This window comes from Lutra lutra, chromosome 1 (assembly GCF_902655055.1).
Source record: "Lutra lutra chromosome 1, mLutLut1.2, whole genome shotgun sequence".
Classification (NCBI taxonomy): domain Eukaryota; kingdom Metazoa; phylum Chordata; class Mammalia; order Carnivora; family Mustelidae; genus Lutra; species Lutra lutra.
In genome coordinates, this window is record NC_062278.1 from 165,358,470 (window position 1) to 165,376,202 (window position 17,733).

At 46.7% G+C, this 17,733-nt stretch overlaps 1 protein-coding gene across 5 annotated transcripts in view; it reads left to right on the forward strand.

The window, feature by feature from the left end:
- The window catches only part of RAB7A (RAB7A, member RAS oncogene family), a 74,813-nt gene extending 62,230 nt beyond the window's left edge, over positions 1-12,583 (forward strand). For all 5 annotated transcript variants that reach the window (XM_047743287.1, XM_047743295.1, XM_047743303.1 and 2 more), the window contains 3 exons: positions 6,445-6,663; positions 8,216-8,344; positions 12,323-12,583. In XM_047743287.1, coding sequence (XP_047599243.1) covers positions 6,445-6,663; positions 8,216-8,344; positions 12,323-12,418 — 444 coding nt within the window. In that variant the 3' untranslated portion in view covers positions 12,419-12,583. The remainder of the gene's footprint in view (positions 1-6,444; positions 6,664-8,215; positions 8,345-12,322) is intronic.
- The last annotated feature ends 5,150 nt before the right edge of the window (positions 12,584-17,733 follow it).

Sequence of the window (17,733 nt, forward strand, 5' to 3'; positions counted from 1 at the left end):
TTTAGACTCATTTAAATGTTCAACACAGGTTTTTTTTTTAAAGATTTTATTTATTTGAGGGGTGCCTGGGTGGCTCAGTCGTTAAGCATCTGCCTTCGGCTCAGGTCATGATCCCAGGGTCCTGGGATTGAGCCCCACATTGTGCTCCCTGCTCAAACGGGCAGCCTGCTTCTCCCTCTCCCATTCCCCCTGCTTGTGTTCCCTCTCTCACTGTGTCTTTTTCTTTCAAATAAATAAAATCTTTTTTTTTTTAATTAAATTTTTAAATTTTTTATAAACATATAATGTATTTTTATCCTCAGGGTTACAGGTCTGTGAATCGCCAGGTTTACACACTTCACAGCACTCACCATAGCACATACCCTCCCCAATGTCCATAACCCCACCCCCCTCTCCTTTCCCCCTCACCCCAGCAACCCTCAGTTTGTTTTGCAAGATTAAGAGCACTACCCCAAAGATACAGATGTAGTGAAAAGAAGGGCCATCTGTACCCCAGTGTTTATAGCAGCAATGGTCACGGTCGCCAAACTGTGGAAAGAACCAAGATGCCCTTCAACGGACGAGTGGATAAGGAAGATGTGGTCCATATACACTATGGAGTATTATGCCTCCATCAGAAAGGATGAATACCCAACTTTTGTAGCAACATGGACGGGACTGGAAGAGATTATGCTGAGTGAAATAAGTCAAGCAGAGAGAGTCAATTATATGGTTTCACTTACTTGTGGAGCATAACAAATAACATGGAGGACAAGGGGAGATGGAGAGGAGAAGGGAGTTGAGGGAAATTGGAAGGGGAAGTGAACCATGAGAGACTATGGACTCTGAAAAACAATCTGAGGGTTTTGAAGGGGCGGAGGGTGGGAGGTTGGGGGAACCAGGTGGTGGGTATTGGAGAGGGCACGGATTGCATGAAGCACTGGGTGTGGTGAAAAAACAATACTGTTAACGCTGAAAAGAAAAAAAAAGTCACGGTTCGTCTAATAAAATCTTTTTTAAGAAAGATTTTATTTATTTGAGAGAGCGTGCACAGGTCAGGGTGGGGGTGGGGTGGCGGAGAGGAGCAAAGGGAGGAGGAGAAGCAGACTTACCGCTGCGCAGGGAACCTGACTCGGCTCAGTCCCAGGACCCCAGGGTCATGACCTGAGCTGAAGACAGACACTTAACCAACTGAGCCACCCAGGCGCCCCACATTTTAAAGTTAATAAAGCATATTGCTATAAATGTACTGACATGGAGGGTGGGGAAAGGCTGACAAAAATCAAGCTTCGACTGGAGTATAGGGAGTAGAATATTCTCAGGCTGATGGTGGGAGTATATCCGGGCAGACCTTATCAGTAGAGACTACCATTTTGCTCTCCCTTGTTGAGCATGTGCAGTGCTCTGTCTAGGAAGAGAGCCCAGGGAATCTGAGCTCTGGCCATAGGAAGAGAACTCATTGCTGCTGAGATGCCCATGGAATAGTGTGTGTGTATTAAGACAATGGGATGCTATATGGCCCTTCACTTTGGAAAAAAGGCAAGCTGCAAAAAGATGTACAAGATCCTTACTATGTACGTAGGCATTTAACTTCTCAGGAGCCATTTATGTCTGGGAGGGAAAGGGAATTATGTGAGGAAGGGTTAACTCTGTTTCTGTTAAAAAAAGAAATAAAGCAGGACACCTGGGTGGCTTAGTTGGTTGGGCAGTTGCCTTCGGCTCAGGTCATGATCCCAGCGTCCTGGGATCAAGTCTCACATGGGGCTCCTTGCTCGGTGGGGAGCCTGCTTCTCCCTCTGCCTCTGCTGCCACTCAGCCTGCCTGTGCTCGCTCTCTCTCTCTCTCTCTCTGGCAAATAAATAAAATCTTAAAAAAAAAAAAAAAAAAGAAAGAAAGAAAAGAAGGGGCACCTGGGTGGCTCAGTGGGTTAAAGCCTCTGCCCTTCAGCTCAGGTCATGATCCCAGGGTCCTGGGATCGAGCCCCACACCTGGTTGTCTGCTCAGCAGGGAGCCTGCTTCCCTTCCTCTCTCTGCTTGCCTCTCTGCTTACTTGTGATCTCTGCCTGTCAAATAAATAAAGTCTTTAAAAAAAAAAAAAGAAAGAAAAACAAACTGACATTATGGTGGCAGTGTTAGTATTTGTCGCACTGGAGTATGGGTAAATAGATACATGGGTATGCTTTGTAGAAAACAACCTACTTCTGGGCGCCTGGGTGGCTTAGTGGGTTAAAGCTCTGCCTTCAGCTCGGGTCATGATCCCAGGGTCCTGGGATCAAGCCTCACATCGGGCTCCCTGCTTGGCGAGGAGCCTGCTTCCTCCTCTCTCTTTCTGCCTGCCTCTCTGCCTACTTGTGATCTCTGTCTGTCAAATAAATAAATAAAATGTTTAAAAAAAAAGAAAAGAACATACTTTTTTTTTTTTTTTTTTTTTTAATGACAGAGCTAGGGAGAGGGGGAACACAAGCACAGGGGAGGGGGAGAGGGAAAAGCAGGCTTCCCGCTGAGCAGGGAGCCTGATGTGGAGCTTGATCCCAGGACCCTGGTATTGTGACCTGAGCTGAAAGCAGACACTTAAAGACTGAGCCACCCAGGCATCCCAGAAAATAAGATATTTCAATTAAAATTCATACTAAAATTTTTAAAAGATTACGGTCATAGGACTATACTTTTTTAGGTGTGAAGATAAATTAATTTTTGAAAGTTGCTAAGAGGCCACCTGGGTGCTCAGTCAGTTGAGCATCTGCCTTCGGCTCATGATCTCAGGGTCCCGCTTTGGGCTCCCTGCTCGGCGGGAAGCCTGCTTCTCCCTCTATCTCTAACCCCCCCACCCCCACCCCACTGCTTCTGCACACGTTCTCTCTCTCATATAAATAAATAGAATATATATTTTTTTAAGTTGTTAAGAATAACCACAGTTTTCCAACTTGACTTCTTAGTGCCTTACTCTGTCTTTTCTGTGTATGAGCATTCCAAGTACCCATTTGGGTCTCTCAAGAGTCCTAGAGTTCTTACGTAATTCTCCTTTTGGGATTCTGTCCTAAATAAGCAATCAAATACAGGAGAGGCTCTGTAAGTTAGCCTTCGTTACGGAGGTCCTTACGGTTGTGGAAATTTGGCGGCAGTATGTTTTCAAAGAACAAGAATAAAACTGCTCGCTGAGTTCTTGGGCAGCAGTAGAGGCGTGAGCTGCTGTCCGCACTGGGATGTTTCACATGGGCAGAGAGGCGGATGGGGCGGAGCGCAGTGACGCGCAGTGATGCGTGCTGTAAGATTTCAGCTACACAAAATCCCGCAGTGTGGATACCTAGAATGACACATGAGCTCATGAAGATGGTCTCTGTGTGGGAGGGTGCCCAGTGTTTCAGGGGGTTTCTGGCTTTGGCTTTACTTACCCAAATGTTTACATAGTAACAGTGTTACTCCTCTCATGGGGGGAAATTTTTTTTTTTAATTTGTCAAAGTCTACATTTAAAGTTCTGGTTTTTTCCTCCTTTCTCTTTGTAGATGTGGTTGTCTGTTTCTACTTTTCTTATCGTATGACCAGGCTCTTGAGGAACTCTTGAGTTCCCTGCTCCATTGATCAGCCTCCCTGTTAATGACAGAGGGTTCCTTTTTTTCACTCGGAGACATAAATTCACCATAGGACGTTTACTACTGTAGGACGTTTCTGCTTTGGGAAAGCAGAAAAACTCAAAAGCAGACACCACCAGCAGTCCCTGTACTGGTTATCCACTGGCAACAGAGATCAAATTTTGTCTACACATACATGCTTTGTCTGTTGTGTTGGGAGTTGCATGCAGTTCCCCCATCGCGATGAGAGGCAGGTAGAATAATTGCCTTTGAGTTTGTTCGTATGGCTCTTCACGCTTACATGGAAGTCATCCTCACTACGCTCTGGTTCTCTTTGAGTGGCTGCTGCCTTTATCAGTGGCCTGAGCACTCCTGTGCCCCACACGGACATTCATGACAGCCTCCTACCTCTACTCCACAGTCAGGCTGACCTCCCACTGCTGTCACTGCAAGTCCTAGTTTAGAAAGGTTCTTCTCAGAGTGAAGTGCATGTAGTTAGTGTATATAGTAGTTGGGGTTTCCTGGGAACGGAGTGGACTGCCAGGGTCAGGCTCTCTGCTCTTGGAGTTGTGGCCAAGAGTCCTGGCAGCCACATTTTCATGTACTGGTTATGGAGGGTCATGCACATTGGGAGAAAAGGCAGAGGCAGGCTTCTCAGGACTGTCCTCCTCTTAAGAGTAACGCTTGGGCTCTTGACTCTTCGACAAAAAGTTGAAATGTGCACTTTTGCTCAGCCCTGACATTGGTGACCACAGTAGTCCCCTTCCAGGCTGTTCTTGGCCAGTCTGTGGGCCAGAGTTTAGCGTGTGTAGTCATAATTGCTTCATTGGACCTTTGTTAGGGGTTCTGAGTGCTGCTTCCAGACCTCCCATCAGTATTTAAGTTCTGGCTCTGCCCCTGCTTGTGGCAGTGTCATTTGAGCCAGTCAGCGCTCTGGGTTGGTTTTTAGGACACATTAGGTTTTAGGACTCCTTTCAGAGAATATTTTGGGAGGTGTTAGGGGATTTAGTAGAAGATATGAGCTTTGATTACATTGGTAGTTTTTTTCGTTTGTTTTTTGTTTTTTTAAAGATTTTATTTATTTATTTTGACAGACAGAGATCACAAGTAGGCAGAGAAGCAGAGAGAGAGAGAGAGGAGGAAGCAGGCTCCCCGCTGAGTGGAGAGCCCGATGTGGGGCTCGATCCCAGGATCCTGGAATCATGACCTGAGCCGAAGGCAGAGGCTTTAACCTACTGAGCCACCCAGGCACCCCTACATTGGTAGTTTTAAAGAAAGGCAAATTCCATATTACCGCCCTGTCCTATGTATTTCTTTTGTGCATATTTACTTATTCTAATCAGGCATCATAACCTCGTCCTCTGTGGTGCTCCTCCTACCTGAACTGGGAGCGCAGTCTATGTATGGCCTAGTGACACTGGGCAGGTTCCCCCCAGGTGTTCTGGATCACCTGGAGAGAGGCACCTCTGCTTCACAGGGGAGCGCAACCATCCTGCAAAATTTGGTTCTGGGAATAAAACTATAGGGGCCCAGTCCACACTCCCATTTTGGTTTAAACCCTGGGCCTTTTGGGGTAGTTGGCTGGTGATTTAGACGTAAAGTTGGCATTTTTTTTTTTAAAGCATTTATTTTTTTTTTAAAGATTTTATTTATTTGTCAGAGAGAGAGGGAGAGAGAGCGAGCACAGGCAGACAGAATGGCAGGCAGAGGCAGAGGGAAAAGCAGGCTCCCTGCTGAGCAAGGAGCCTGATGCGGGACTCGATCCCAGGACGCCGGGATCACGACCTGAGCCGAAGGCAGCTGCTTAACCAACTGAGCCACCCAGGCGTCCCTTTTTTTTTTAAGATTTTTATTTATTCATCTGACAGGGAGAGATCACAAGTAGGCAGAGAGGCAGGCAGAGAGAGGGGGGGAAGCAGGCTCCCTGCTGAGCAGAAGCCTGATGTGGGCCTCGATGCCAGAACCCTGAGATCATGACCCGAGCTGAAGGCAGAGGCTCAACCCACCAAGCCACCCAGGTGCCCCTAAAGTTGGCATTTATTTGGGTTATAAAGGATGGTCCAAGTTCTTAGGTTATTCTGAAACTCAGTGGGTTCCCTGCAAACAATGAATGCACCAGTTAAAGACCCATGTCAGCTAGAAGTAATGGTTTGCTGCTTCTGACCCAAGCACTTTCTTAAACCTGGTGACTTGCTGGGGGGTATGGAAACTATTCCTCAGAACACTCATCATCTCTCAGGCTGACGAGGGCGGCCTTGTTAGGGATCTAGGGCAGTAAGGAAATCCATCCTTGCTCTTGAACTTAGCATAGCAGTGAACGACAGGAAGTTCTTTGAGCTGGTCATTAGTACCTGGTGTTCTTTTGATTAAAAGCTGGCTTTCGCCTCTCTTCTAAAGTATGTTTTTGTTGTCTTTCCCCTCATCTTTCTCTGTCAAGTGTTTTTGTTTGCTTTCTTATTATTGAGTCATAATATAAATAAAACAATGATTTTTAGCTAAACTTTATATACAGTAAAATATGTAGATTTAAATGTACAGTTCATTTGTAATCACCTCCCTATGTATCCATCACCTGCAGAAATTTCCCAGAGGACCTAGATCTTAAGTTTACATTGTGAATTTTACATAATATCTCTTCATTGGACCACCGCCCAGATCAAGATAAAAACGTTCTCTAGCAGGGTTCAGACTGGGTGCCCGCGCCCCACAGAACATGCGCTCACGTGCGCCCTCTTGTCTGGGCGGGGTGGGGTACCCAGTGCTGCGCTCTGCTTGCCGAGTGCTGCGGTCTGCGGTCACTTGGCTCTCAGTGGCTCCATGATGCAGCGCGTTTCCTCTGGTGTCCCCCACTCCTAGTGCTGGGCCCCCCAAGGAATAATGTTCTGTCTTCCGCAGATCTGGGACACAGCAGGCCAGGAGCGGTTCCAGTCCCTTGGTGTGGCCTTCTACAGAGGCGCAGACTGCTGCGTTCTGGTGTTTGACGTTACTGCCCCCAACACATTCAAAACTCTCGATAGCTGGAGAGATGAGTTTCTCATCCAAGCCAGTCCCCGGGATCCTGAAAACTTCCCCTTCGTTGTGTTGGGAAACAAGATTGACCTCGAAAACAGACAAGTAAGTGCTGAAGATAATGGGAATCTTCCTTGTGGAGGCTTATGAATCTGCCCTCATTTAGGTCGTGGCTCCTGGGCCGCCTTTTGAAAGTGGCAACTAAGTTTTAGATGACAGGTACTGTTTTAGCTTTGATTGGTAAAAAGCCATGCTGCCTAAGGACCAGTCCCCAGTATATCTGTGTGTGTGTGTGTGTGTGTGTGTCCCCAGAGTGGGGTAGAGGGGAGGGATAACTAGCTAGTTACCTGCCCAGCCCTTGGGCCTTGCTTCCTAATCTGCTCAAGGCCTACCATTTTGCTTTCCCCTGTGGCAAAACGGGGACAGACAGTGAACGTCTGCGGTGGTATTCCCTTTGAAATTATGCCAACAGAGTACCAAGTGCATTTTGTGGAGTTGCCTGTGGTGGCCATCGTTTCGGTTGCCATGAAATAATTTGACTTCAGGCTGGTTGCAGTGTGCATTTTGGTCTTTTGGATTTAAAGGCAGAGTTCCATTTAAAGCCTGGCTCATGCACTTTTTACTTGGGAATATTTCTTGGAGTCTGAATCTTGACTTATGTAACAAGAATACTCTGGGATCAGATGACAGTGTACCCAAAAGCCCTGGCACCTAGAAGAGCTTGGGGAATGGTGGCTTTCTGGTTGGCCTGTTGCTGTTTTCTTCTCCTGTGAAAGGCACTGGCTTCTAAGGTGACTTGTGGTTTGGTGGGCTCTGTGCGAAGCCCAGATGGCTCCAGAAAAGTACCTGTGGGAACGTGAACTGTCTTCCCGTCAGCTGCCTTTTGAAGACCAGGACCCAGGAGACTCGGTTTACGTGCCCGTGCTGTCTCAGGCCGGCTGTGACTTTGGGCCATTGTCTCTGCCCTGTGAGCCTCCATTCTCCTTCTGCACTTGAAAGGAGGGAATTAGATTTTGTCCTTCTCGAGTGCTCCTGCACTTCAGGGGCCTGCCTGGATCTCTGTGTATGTAGAAGATTGCACTTTGGGCTTTGAGTAAAATTGCTCTGGTTTACTTTGAAATAGCATTTCTCTTGGGATTGGGAGCATGGACTCTTATTTATAGCTTGGTTTATTTCTGGCCATTGATCTCTTTTTCTCCCTTTCCTAGGAGACAATCCTCTCGTTCCTGAAAGTGGGCTGGGGTGGGGAAGGAATTCGGGTAGGAGAGGCAGGGGTGTCCGTGAGAGCTGCAAATTCTGTGGCACAGGTGATGGAACCCTAGCAGTAATGGCAAGGGACTACAACCCTTAAGACCAAGTTGCCAGGCATTTCCTGGGCTGGGACCTCTCAGGTCCCAAGAGGAACAGTTCTGTACTTCCCAGGCCAGCTAGCTCCTTTCATCGTCTGCCTAGAAGTGTAGCTAAGGATCAGAAACTATGGATTATAGAATGGGCTTAGGTGTGAGGCCTAGCTGTGCTATACAAAGCCTGCAGTGTGACCTTGGACAGGTCTGCCGCCCCCTTCCTCAAACCCCTGCCACCCTCATCCAGTCTGCTCCTTTCACCTGTGCTAGCGGCTTCTGTCAGGAGCACACGTACACCCTGTTTCCTCTTCCAGGTGGCCACAAAGCGGGCACAGGCCTGGTGCTACAGCAAAAACAACATTCCCTACTTCGAGACCAGTGCCAAGGAGGCCATCAATGTGGAGCAGGCGTTCCAGACAATTGCACGGAATGCACTTAAACAGGTGGGTCTCTCGCAGCTGTCTGGCTCCCTCTGGTGACTGACCATCGGCCTAGCCCCTGCCTTGCTTTCTTGTCCTTAATCTTTCTTAGCTCTTTCTTCTGTGTAGCCAGAAAAACCCATTTGTTTATCTGGGAAGGTCATGAGGCCTTCCACTAAAGCTTCCAGAAAATTCCACTTGCTTGTGAATAACCTCTACAGTGCGAGGGCAGCGAAGATGCGCTGAGGCCACCCTTATTTGGGGACGTTCTTGTTCCCCTTGCATGCTGTCCGATGAGACCCCTAGGAGCCCCCGGTCAGACGGTTCCCTCTACTGAAGGAGGGGACAAACTCATCATTAGATCCAGTTCGTTTTTTGTTTTGTTTTCCTCATCTCTGAGCTTGCATACCCTCCTCTGTCAGATGATATTTGCCGCAGGGTGGTTGTGAGGACGGAAAGAGACGGGTGCACTCCTGGCATTCTCCTGAGTGGTTGTGTTTGACCACCAGAAGTTCTAGGAATTGTATTCCTTGAGTGAGGTTTTCTTTCTCATTTATGGTTTACTCACCTGTTCTATGTTTACTCACCTGCATGAGGGAGTGGAATGCTCTGTTGATTCAGCAGGTCTTCGGGGCCAGTGAGTTAAGACAGATCATGAGGCACTGTCTGTGCTCTGTGATGTCAGACTTGGGAGCGGGTGAGTGTCAGAGGTGAGGCGCACGCCAGAAGATGCGGAGAGCATCTTGATGAGGCACATGGTGGCTGTAAAGGGCAAGGCGGGTTCTGCGAGCTCCAGGAAGCTGGGTTTATAGAAAGCATCAGTTCTCAGCAGGCCAGGGCATCTGGACCTCTGGGCAGGGAACTAACTTGGTTGTTCCAAGGGCTGGACTGAGTGTTCTGTGATGAAAGGGATTGATGCACCCAAAACGCTCGGAGCCCCTGCTGAGCGCCCCTGATGCTAACAGGATGCGGGCCTGAGCGGTTTGCTACCTGCTCTCCCCCTTCCTTTAACCCACCTTCACACCTAGGTCAGGAACCGAATATGCTTTTCCTCATGTTCCTACGCTTGCTTGCAAATCGAAACAGGTCTGAGGAGTTGTTTCCACCAACTCCCTGTTGACTGGCATCACTGTCAATTTTTCTCTCTGAATATTGCTGTCCCGGTAGCCTTATTAGAATGCTTTTTTGTTCCTACACACTAGCCTCTCAGGATTAAGATCGTTAGATTGAAAGGTATATGTGCTTTCAAAAGATGGTGCCAGATTGCTTTCCTCGAGGACGGTAGTACTTCAGTCCTTTCTCTTCCCTGCTCAGCAGCAAGTGGCCGGCGCCATCTGGAACTCTGCTGCTGCGCTGCCTGTCACTGGGCCCCTGCTGCACGCCGTGAGCACCTGGCACTGGCCCGGGTGCCCATCACTCCTATGAGCGAATTAACTTGACTGGTATTGCAAGTGACTTTTCCAACTCTGTTGTCTCCCTGGGGCATAGAGGAAAGTAATTTTTGTTAGGTATGTCATTTTAAATGTCCGGATTTCCTGTGTCTAGATTATTTATTGTCTAATTCAATTGAACTTATTTTGGCTTATGGCAGGAAATTAGGGACTCAACGTTTTTCTTTTAGAGGGATAGTCAGTTGTTTCAGATATTAGTAGCAGATTGTTAGATAAACCACTTTCCCCCGTGGATTGAGGCATTACCTTTGTATACTAAATGCTTGTGTATATTGGGATCCTTTTCTGGTCTGCCCAGTTTGTTCGGCAGCGTGCATGTTCCTTGCCTGGACCATTGGGATTTGACTGCCTTTACGGTGTAGTATCCCCTCTGCCAGGCAAGTCTCCCTCCACTGACAGGTGACTAGTGACTGACAAAAAAAAAAACATTTTTGGGTTTTTTGGGGTTTTTTTCTTGGCTATTTTGGTGCATTTTCCATTTAGACTGAGAATTTATTGCAGTTCCACCTTCTTTCCTCACCCTTCCCAAATACAAAACCTTATTGAGGTTCTGTTTGTGATTCCGCATTAGCGCCGTCTTACTAGTGTGCTCTGGGTACCGTCACAAAGTATTGCCGACTGGGTAGCAGAACAGCAGGCTTTATCTGCCCTCAGTTCTGGAGGCCGGAAGCTTAAAATCAAGGTGCCAGCGAATTCAGTTTCTGCAGAGGGCTCTCTCACCCGTTTTTGCAGACTGCCGTCTTTCTCCTTGTGTCCTCTGGTGTGTGGCTTTTCCTCTGTGCTGACAGCGAGAGCAAGCACGAGCAAGTGGGGAAACACACACACACACACGTGCGCACACACTCCCCGTGTCTCTTCTTAGAAGGACACACTCATCCTGTCAAATCAGGACCCCACTCTTAATGACCTCATTTCACCTTCATTACTTTCTTAATCATAATACTAGCACCCTGGGGATTAGGATTTCAACGTAGAAACTTTGGAGAGACACAAACCTTCAGTCCATAACAGCTGTTATTTTAGGTCTTGTGTGCTTGTCCTTCAATAAAACTGTATCATTTTTCACATCCTTTGCCTTTCGTATTAAATATTCTCCTAGGTGCTGGTGGGAATGTGAAATGATGCACCCACTTTGGAAAGCAGTCTGGCAGTTCCTCAAAAAGTTAAACGTGTCACCCTGTGACCCAGCAGTTCCACTCCTCGGTGCATACCCAGGAGAAACAAAAACCTGTCCACACAAAGTCTCGTACATGAGTATTTGTAATAGCATTACTCATAATAGCCAAAAGGCAGAAACAAAGAAGTGTCCATCAAATGAAATATCCAAGATAGGCCAGTCTATTAAGACAGAAGATGTCAGTGGTTGCCAAGGCTTGAGAGTGTCTGGGGAGTGACTGTCAATAGGGGCAGGGTTTCCATGGGGTGAAGAAAATCTGTGGAATTAGTGGTGATAGTTGGTTCAACTTTGTGAATACGCTAAAAACCACTGAATTGTACGCTCCGTGGTCTGTCTCAATAGACCTTCTTCCCATGTGTATTCCTTGGAGGTTTTTACTTTTATAGAACAGTTCCTGTCACTTAGTTTCTCAGTGTTTAAGTGACAAATTGTTTTCTTATACCAGGAAGTGGACAGCTGCTGTGCACTGGACCCATGTTATTTCAGCAAAAAGTCACACTAAACTGACCACAGTCCATCTCCTGTGACCTCTCACCGTGGTTGCTGATAAAATTCATCCATAGCTGGTTTCTGAGTATGCGGCATTTAGAGGCAAAACCCTCCTAAGCCTTTGGAAGAAAAGGAAAATGGAGGGGTGCCTGGGTGGCTCAGTCATTAAGCCACTGCCTTCAGCTCAGGTCATGATCTCAGGGTCCTGGGATCGAGCCCCACAGCGGGCTCTCTGCTCAGTGGGGAGTCTGCTTCTCCCACTCCCCCCACTTGTGTTCCCTCTTGCTCGCTGTCTCTCTCTGTCAAATAAATAAAGAGAAGAAGAAAAAGAAAGTGGACCGTTAGTCCAGAAAAATGAATGGCAAACTAGAGGAATGTTTTGGGACTAGAGGAATGTTTTGGGACTGAGAGGGCAGGTAGCACTCATGCTCCAGCCCACACTTGCCTTGTGGAAGTGCTGAGAGCTGCCAAAATCCAGCCCGTGTTGAAGTCTTTCGGAGTGTTGGCGGTGGTACGCTACGGAGCACTCAGAAAGCATCTGTGAGCTGGCTGTGGTCCCCAAGCCACCAGATTTCCATCGTGACGGTGGAGAGCGTGAGTCAGCTGTGTCCTGACTGCTCCGCGCCGATCGCTGCTCTTCCCGCTCGGTTTCTCTCTTCACATTGTCACAGGGTTGTCATAAAACCTGTCTTGCCCTTGCTCGGCCCTTGAGAGTTGAGCACCTTCTGCCAAGAGCCCTCCCTTCACCGCTATGTCTGTGCCCCAGCCCCCTGCCCACCGAGAGCCATGGGAGAGCACCACTGAGGCTGCCGCAGAGCTCGGAGCTTCCCCATACCCTCAATAACAGACCTCTCTCCCTCTCTCTCCCTCTCTCTCCCTGTGCAGGAAACAGAGGTGGAGCTGTACAATGAATTCCCCGAGCCCATCAAACTGGACAAGAACGACCGGGCCAAGGCCTCGGCGGAGAGCTGCAGTTGCTGAAGGGGCAGTGAGAGCAGAGCGCAGAGTCCTTCACAAACAAAGAACACACTTAGGCCTTCCAACACAAGCCCCCTCTCCTCTTCCAAACAAAACATAAAGTCATCTCTCGAATCCAGCTGCCAAAAGAAACCCCATCAAACACACCCTTACACACACACACACACACACACAGAGCCCTGACACAAGCAGACAGACTCCAGCCCAGGCCTGTGATGACTCCATCGGGGTCTGCCCACCCACCACATCAGCCCTCGTATGGCAGAGGGACAGGCAAGCCGTAGAAATCGTTCTGGGGTGGAGTCGGCATCGGAAGCTTATTCTTTTCGTCCACTGGGGAGAGAGAACTGTTTACAGTTAATCTATGTCTAATTAGTTATCTGATTTTTTTAACGGTCTTGTGGTCTTTTTACCCCCCACCCCAACCGCCCCCTCCTGTGAAGGCTACCACTTGGGAAGGCTGGTGCCCCATGCTTCATTACAGGCTCACACCCAGTCTGATCAGACTGAGTTTTGTATGTATCTGTTAATGCTTGTTACTTTTAACTAATCAGATCTTTTTACAGTATCCATTTATTATGTAATGCTTCTTAGAAAAGAATCTTATAGTACATGTTAATATATGCAACCAATTAAAAATGTATAAATTAGTGTAAGAAATTCTTGGATTATGTGTTTAAGTCCTGTAATGCAGGCGTGTAGGATGGAGGGTTGAACCCTGTCTGGATTGCAGAGTGTTAGCTACTCAGAATTCAGAAATCCAGCTAGAGGCAGTATTCTGTACAGTAGACACAAGAATTATGTACGCCTTTTATCAAAGACTTAAGAGCCAAAAAGCTTTTCATCTCTCCAGGGGGAAAACTGTCTAGTTCCCTTCTGTGTCTAAATTTTCCAAAAGGTTGATTTGCATAATACAGTAGTGTGTGCAATGGATAAATGAAATGACCGTTGTTTCAGAAATTAAAATTCTCATTTTTTCCTCCCCCTGCGTGCCCCCCCCCCCGCCCGCTCCATACTTGGAAACTCCCCTATTAGGTCAGCATCCTACTGATAAGAGGAAAAGGAAAATCCTAACAGATCTGTCCTAGTGATTTTACCTTTGTTCTAGAAGGCACTCCTTTCAGGGTTGTGGTATCCTTAGGTTAGCAAACGTTTTTCTCCTTTTCCCCACCAACTCCCAGTATTGCCCACTATTCATTAACCTGTTTCTTTGGTATGGAACCCTGGCAGTTCTGCCCCCTCCCTAGGATCTGCCCCTGCATTGTAGCTTGCTTAACGGAGCACTTCCCCTTTTTCCAAAGGTCTACATTCTAGGGTGTGGGCCAAGTTCTTCTGTAAAGAGATGAACGTGATGCCAATAAAATGTAACAAGAACAAAGATCATCTGCCTTTGCCCTGTCTTTTTTCCTTCTTCTGGACCCTTGGCTCAGTAGAGACCATGTTAGCTAATCCCGGCCAGTGCTTTATCAAGCCGAAGAGCCCTCCATAACTGGGCACATGGGGTGCCTTAGACGCAGAAAGGCCGTGTCACGTCCAGCCCTGCAGTGCCTTTCCCTAGGTTTTGGTTTTGGTTTTTTGATCACAGTGATGGGATTTGGGGACTCTGAATGGAGAAAACACTGTCCCTATAGAGGACTAATTGTGAACTGAGTATGAGCGCTAACTTAGCCTTCGTGCTCTTCTGTTTTATATTTGCTGACACTTAGATACCATAGTTCTGGATTTCTGATTTCTCACAGAAGAGGAGGGGGTGGCAATAGGGCGCCCTGCATCCCAGTATTATAGCTGAGACTGAATGTATGCCACCTAGAACCAAATTTATAGACTAGTAGTGCTTCAGTCAGAGGCGTGGCGTAGGTATTGCATCTAGAGATGCCCCATGACTAAGCTCTTGGATTCTACTTTGCTCCACTTTTCTACATTTCCACTTCTCTGGTTCCTCAGTGGGTTCCTTTCCTCATGCCTGCTCTTGGCTCCCATTTGTGTGTTACCAGTAGCATTTTTAGAAGCTCCTAACTGGGGTGCCTGGGTGGCTCAGTTGGTAAAGCGCCTACTTGATTTCAGCTCACATCATGATCTCATGGTTCGTGAGATCAAGCCCTACATCAGGCTGTGCGCTCGGCAGAATTCAGCTTGGACATTCTCTTCCTCTGTCTCTCTCTCTCTCTCTCTCTCTCTCTCGCTGTTGCTCTCAAATAAATCTTTAAACAAAAACAGAAGCTCACAATTACAGTTCCACCATGGCTAGTACCTCATGGTCTAGATCTCTGGTTTATGGACATGTGTGACCCTCACTTCTACAAACCAAACTCCTTTTCCACGATCATACTCTCTAGTCCTAACCTTAAATCTGACATGGAAGTGGACCTTGACCTCTGATGACAACCATCCGTCTAAAGCTGATAACCATCCTGACGCTGAGATAATCACGACAGTAAGAGCTGATGGCTAAGGGGTGCCTGGGTGGCTCAGCTGACTGCTGAGTGTCCAGCACTTGGTTTCACCTTAGATCGGGATCTCCAGATCCTGGGATAGAGCCCTGAGTCGGCCTCCCTGCTCAGCAGGGAGCCTGCTTCTCCCTCTCCCTCTGCTGCTCTCTCCCTGCTGCATGTGTGCTCTTACGCTTGCTCTCACAAATAAATATTTTTAAAAAGTGAATTATAAATGGAGACAAACGTGTTGCTGTTTCCATTCATCTCAGTTTGCACTAACAAGTTACTTTTGAGAAGAATGGGAATGAATTTGTTGCACTAATACAGATTTGTTTGAATAGTATCCCTTAGGGACGCCTGGGTAGCTCATCGGTTAAGTTGACTGCCTTCGGCTCAGGTCATGATCCCGAGGTCCTGGGATCAAGTCCTGCCTCGAGCTTCCCACTCATTGGGGAGCCTGCTTCTCTCTCTGCCTGTTCTGCCTGCTGCTCCCCCTGCTTGTGTTCTCTCTCTCCGATGAAATCCTAGAATTTGATCAGTTGATCACATTTGAATCAATTGATGTGGAAAAAGCATTTGAGAAATATTCAAGAATTGAAGAAATAATGGAGAAAATATTTATACATTATACATCTGACAATGGATTAATATCCTATATAGATATATATAGAGAGAGCGCGTATATAACTCGATAGCAAGAAAATTTAAAAATGGGCAGAGGAGCTGAATAGACTTTTTCCAAAGTTAGATGGCTATTAGCTATGTGAAAAGGTGCTCACCATCACTCATCATCAGGGAAATGCAAATCAAAACCACAGTGAGATACCACCAGTCAGAATGGCTAAAACCAAAAAGCTGAGAAATAACAAGTGTTGGTGAGGATGTGGAGAAAAAGGAACCCTTGGGAGAACTGGGGAGAACAGTGGGGAGGTTCCTCAAAAAATTAAAAAACAGAACTGCCACACGATCTAGCAGTCCCACTTCTGGGTATTTATCCAAAGGAAATGAAAATACAATGTCAAAAGACATGCACCCTAACGTTCACTGCAGCAGCATTTATGATCATCTAGACATGGAAGCAACCTAAGTGTCCATCGATGGATAAATGGATAGGATGTGGTCCGTGTGTGTGTGTGTGTGTGTGTGTGTGTGTGTGCACATAGCTGCAAAAAGGGAAATTTTGTCATTCATGACAGCGTAGGTAGACCTTGAAGGCATTGTGCTAAGTATAAGTCAGAAGAAGACACTATCATATGATCTCACTTACATGTTGAATCTTAAAAACAAAACAAACAAAAAACCTCCTAAAACTGAACGGATTGGTGGTTGGCAGAGGCAGGCAGTGGGTGAAATGAGTGAAGGTGGTCAAAGGTACATTCTTCCAGTTAGAAGCCTGTGATGTAACTGATGGACAGCATGGTGACTGTGGCTAATACTGTATTACACATTTGAAGTTTGCAAAAGAGTAAATCTTAAAAGTTTTCATCACAGGGCACCTGGGTCACTTGGTTGGTTGAACGTCTGCCTTCAACTCAGGTCATGATTCCAGGGTCCTGGGATCGAGCACCCTATGGGGCTCCCTGCTCAGCAGGGAGTCTGCTTGTCCCTCTCCCTCTGCCCTTCCTCCCCCCCCGCCCCGCATCACAAGAAAAAAATTTATAATTGTGTCAATGGATGTTAACTAGACTTACTGTGATCATTTTGCAGTATATACAAATACCAAATGTTATCTTGTACACCTGAAATTGATAAAACATGTCAATCATGGCTCAAAAAAAAGTTCGACACCATACCATTTCATGATAAGAACACTGAATAAACTAGCCTTGATGGAAACTTTTTTTAACATAACAAGGGCCATATACAAAAAACCCAACAGCAAACATCATACTCAGTGGTGAAAGCCTTAAAGCTTTTTCCCTAAAATTAGGAACAAAACAAGGATGCTCACTTTATTTAACATAGTACTGGAGGTTCTATGTAGAATAATTAGGCAAGAAAAAGAAGTAAAAGACTTCCTCAAAAAAAGGATTTTATTATTTATTTGACACAGAGAGAGAGCGATCACAAGCAGAGGGAGTGGCAGGGGGAAAGGGAGAAGCAGGCTTCTGGCTGAGCAGGGAGCCCAAAATGGGGCTCAGTCCCAGGACTCTGGGATCATGACCTGAGCCAAAGGCAGATGCTGAACAACTGAGCCACCCAGGCGCCCCAGAAGTAAAGACTTCCAAATTGGAAAGGAAGAAATGTAGTATCTCTGACAGGTGACACAATCTTACACATAGAAAACCTTGAAATATATACAGTGTTAGAAGTAACAAACTTAATGACATTGCAAAACAAAATCAATACACAAAAATAAGTTGCATTTTTTTTCTTTAAGATTTTATTTATTTGACAGAGATACTGAGCAAGGACACAAGTAGGCATAGCAGCAGGCAGAGGGAGAAGCGGGCTTCCCACTAGTAAGGAGCCCGATGCCCTGGCTTGATCTCATGACCTGAGCCAAAGGAAGATGCTTACCAACTGAGCCACTCAGGCATCCCCAGTTGCATTTCTATACATGAATAATGAACAATTCAAAAAGCAAATTTAAGAAAATAATTCCATTTACAGTAGTATTAGTAAGAAATATTAAAGATTTTATTTATTTGTCAGAGCGAGAGAGAGTGCGTGAGCGCACAAGCAGGCAGAGCAGCAGGCAGAGATGGAGAGAGAAGCAGGCACTCTGCCGGGCAAGGAGCCCGATGTGGGACTCGATCCCAAGACCCTGGAATCATGACCTGAGCCGAAGGCAGCGGCTTACCTGAGCCACCCAGGCACCCCAGTAAGAAATATTAAAAATAAACTTAACCAGGTAGGTAAAAGAATTATACACTGAAAAGTATA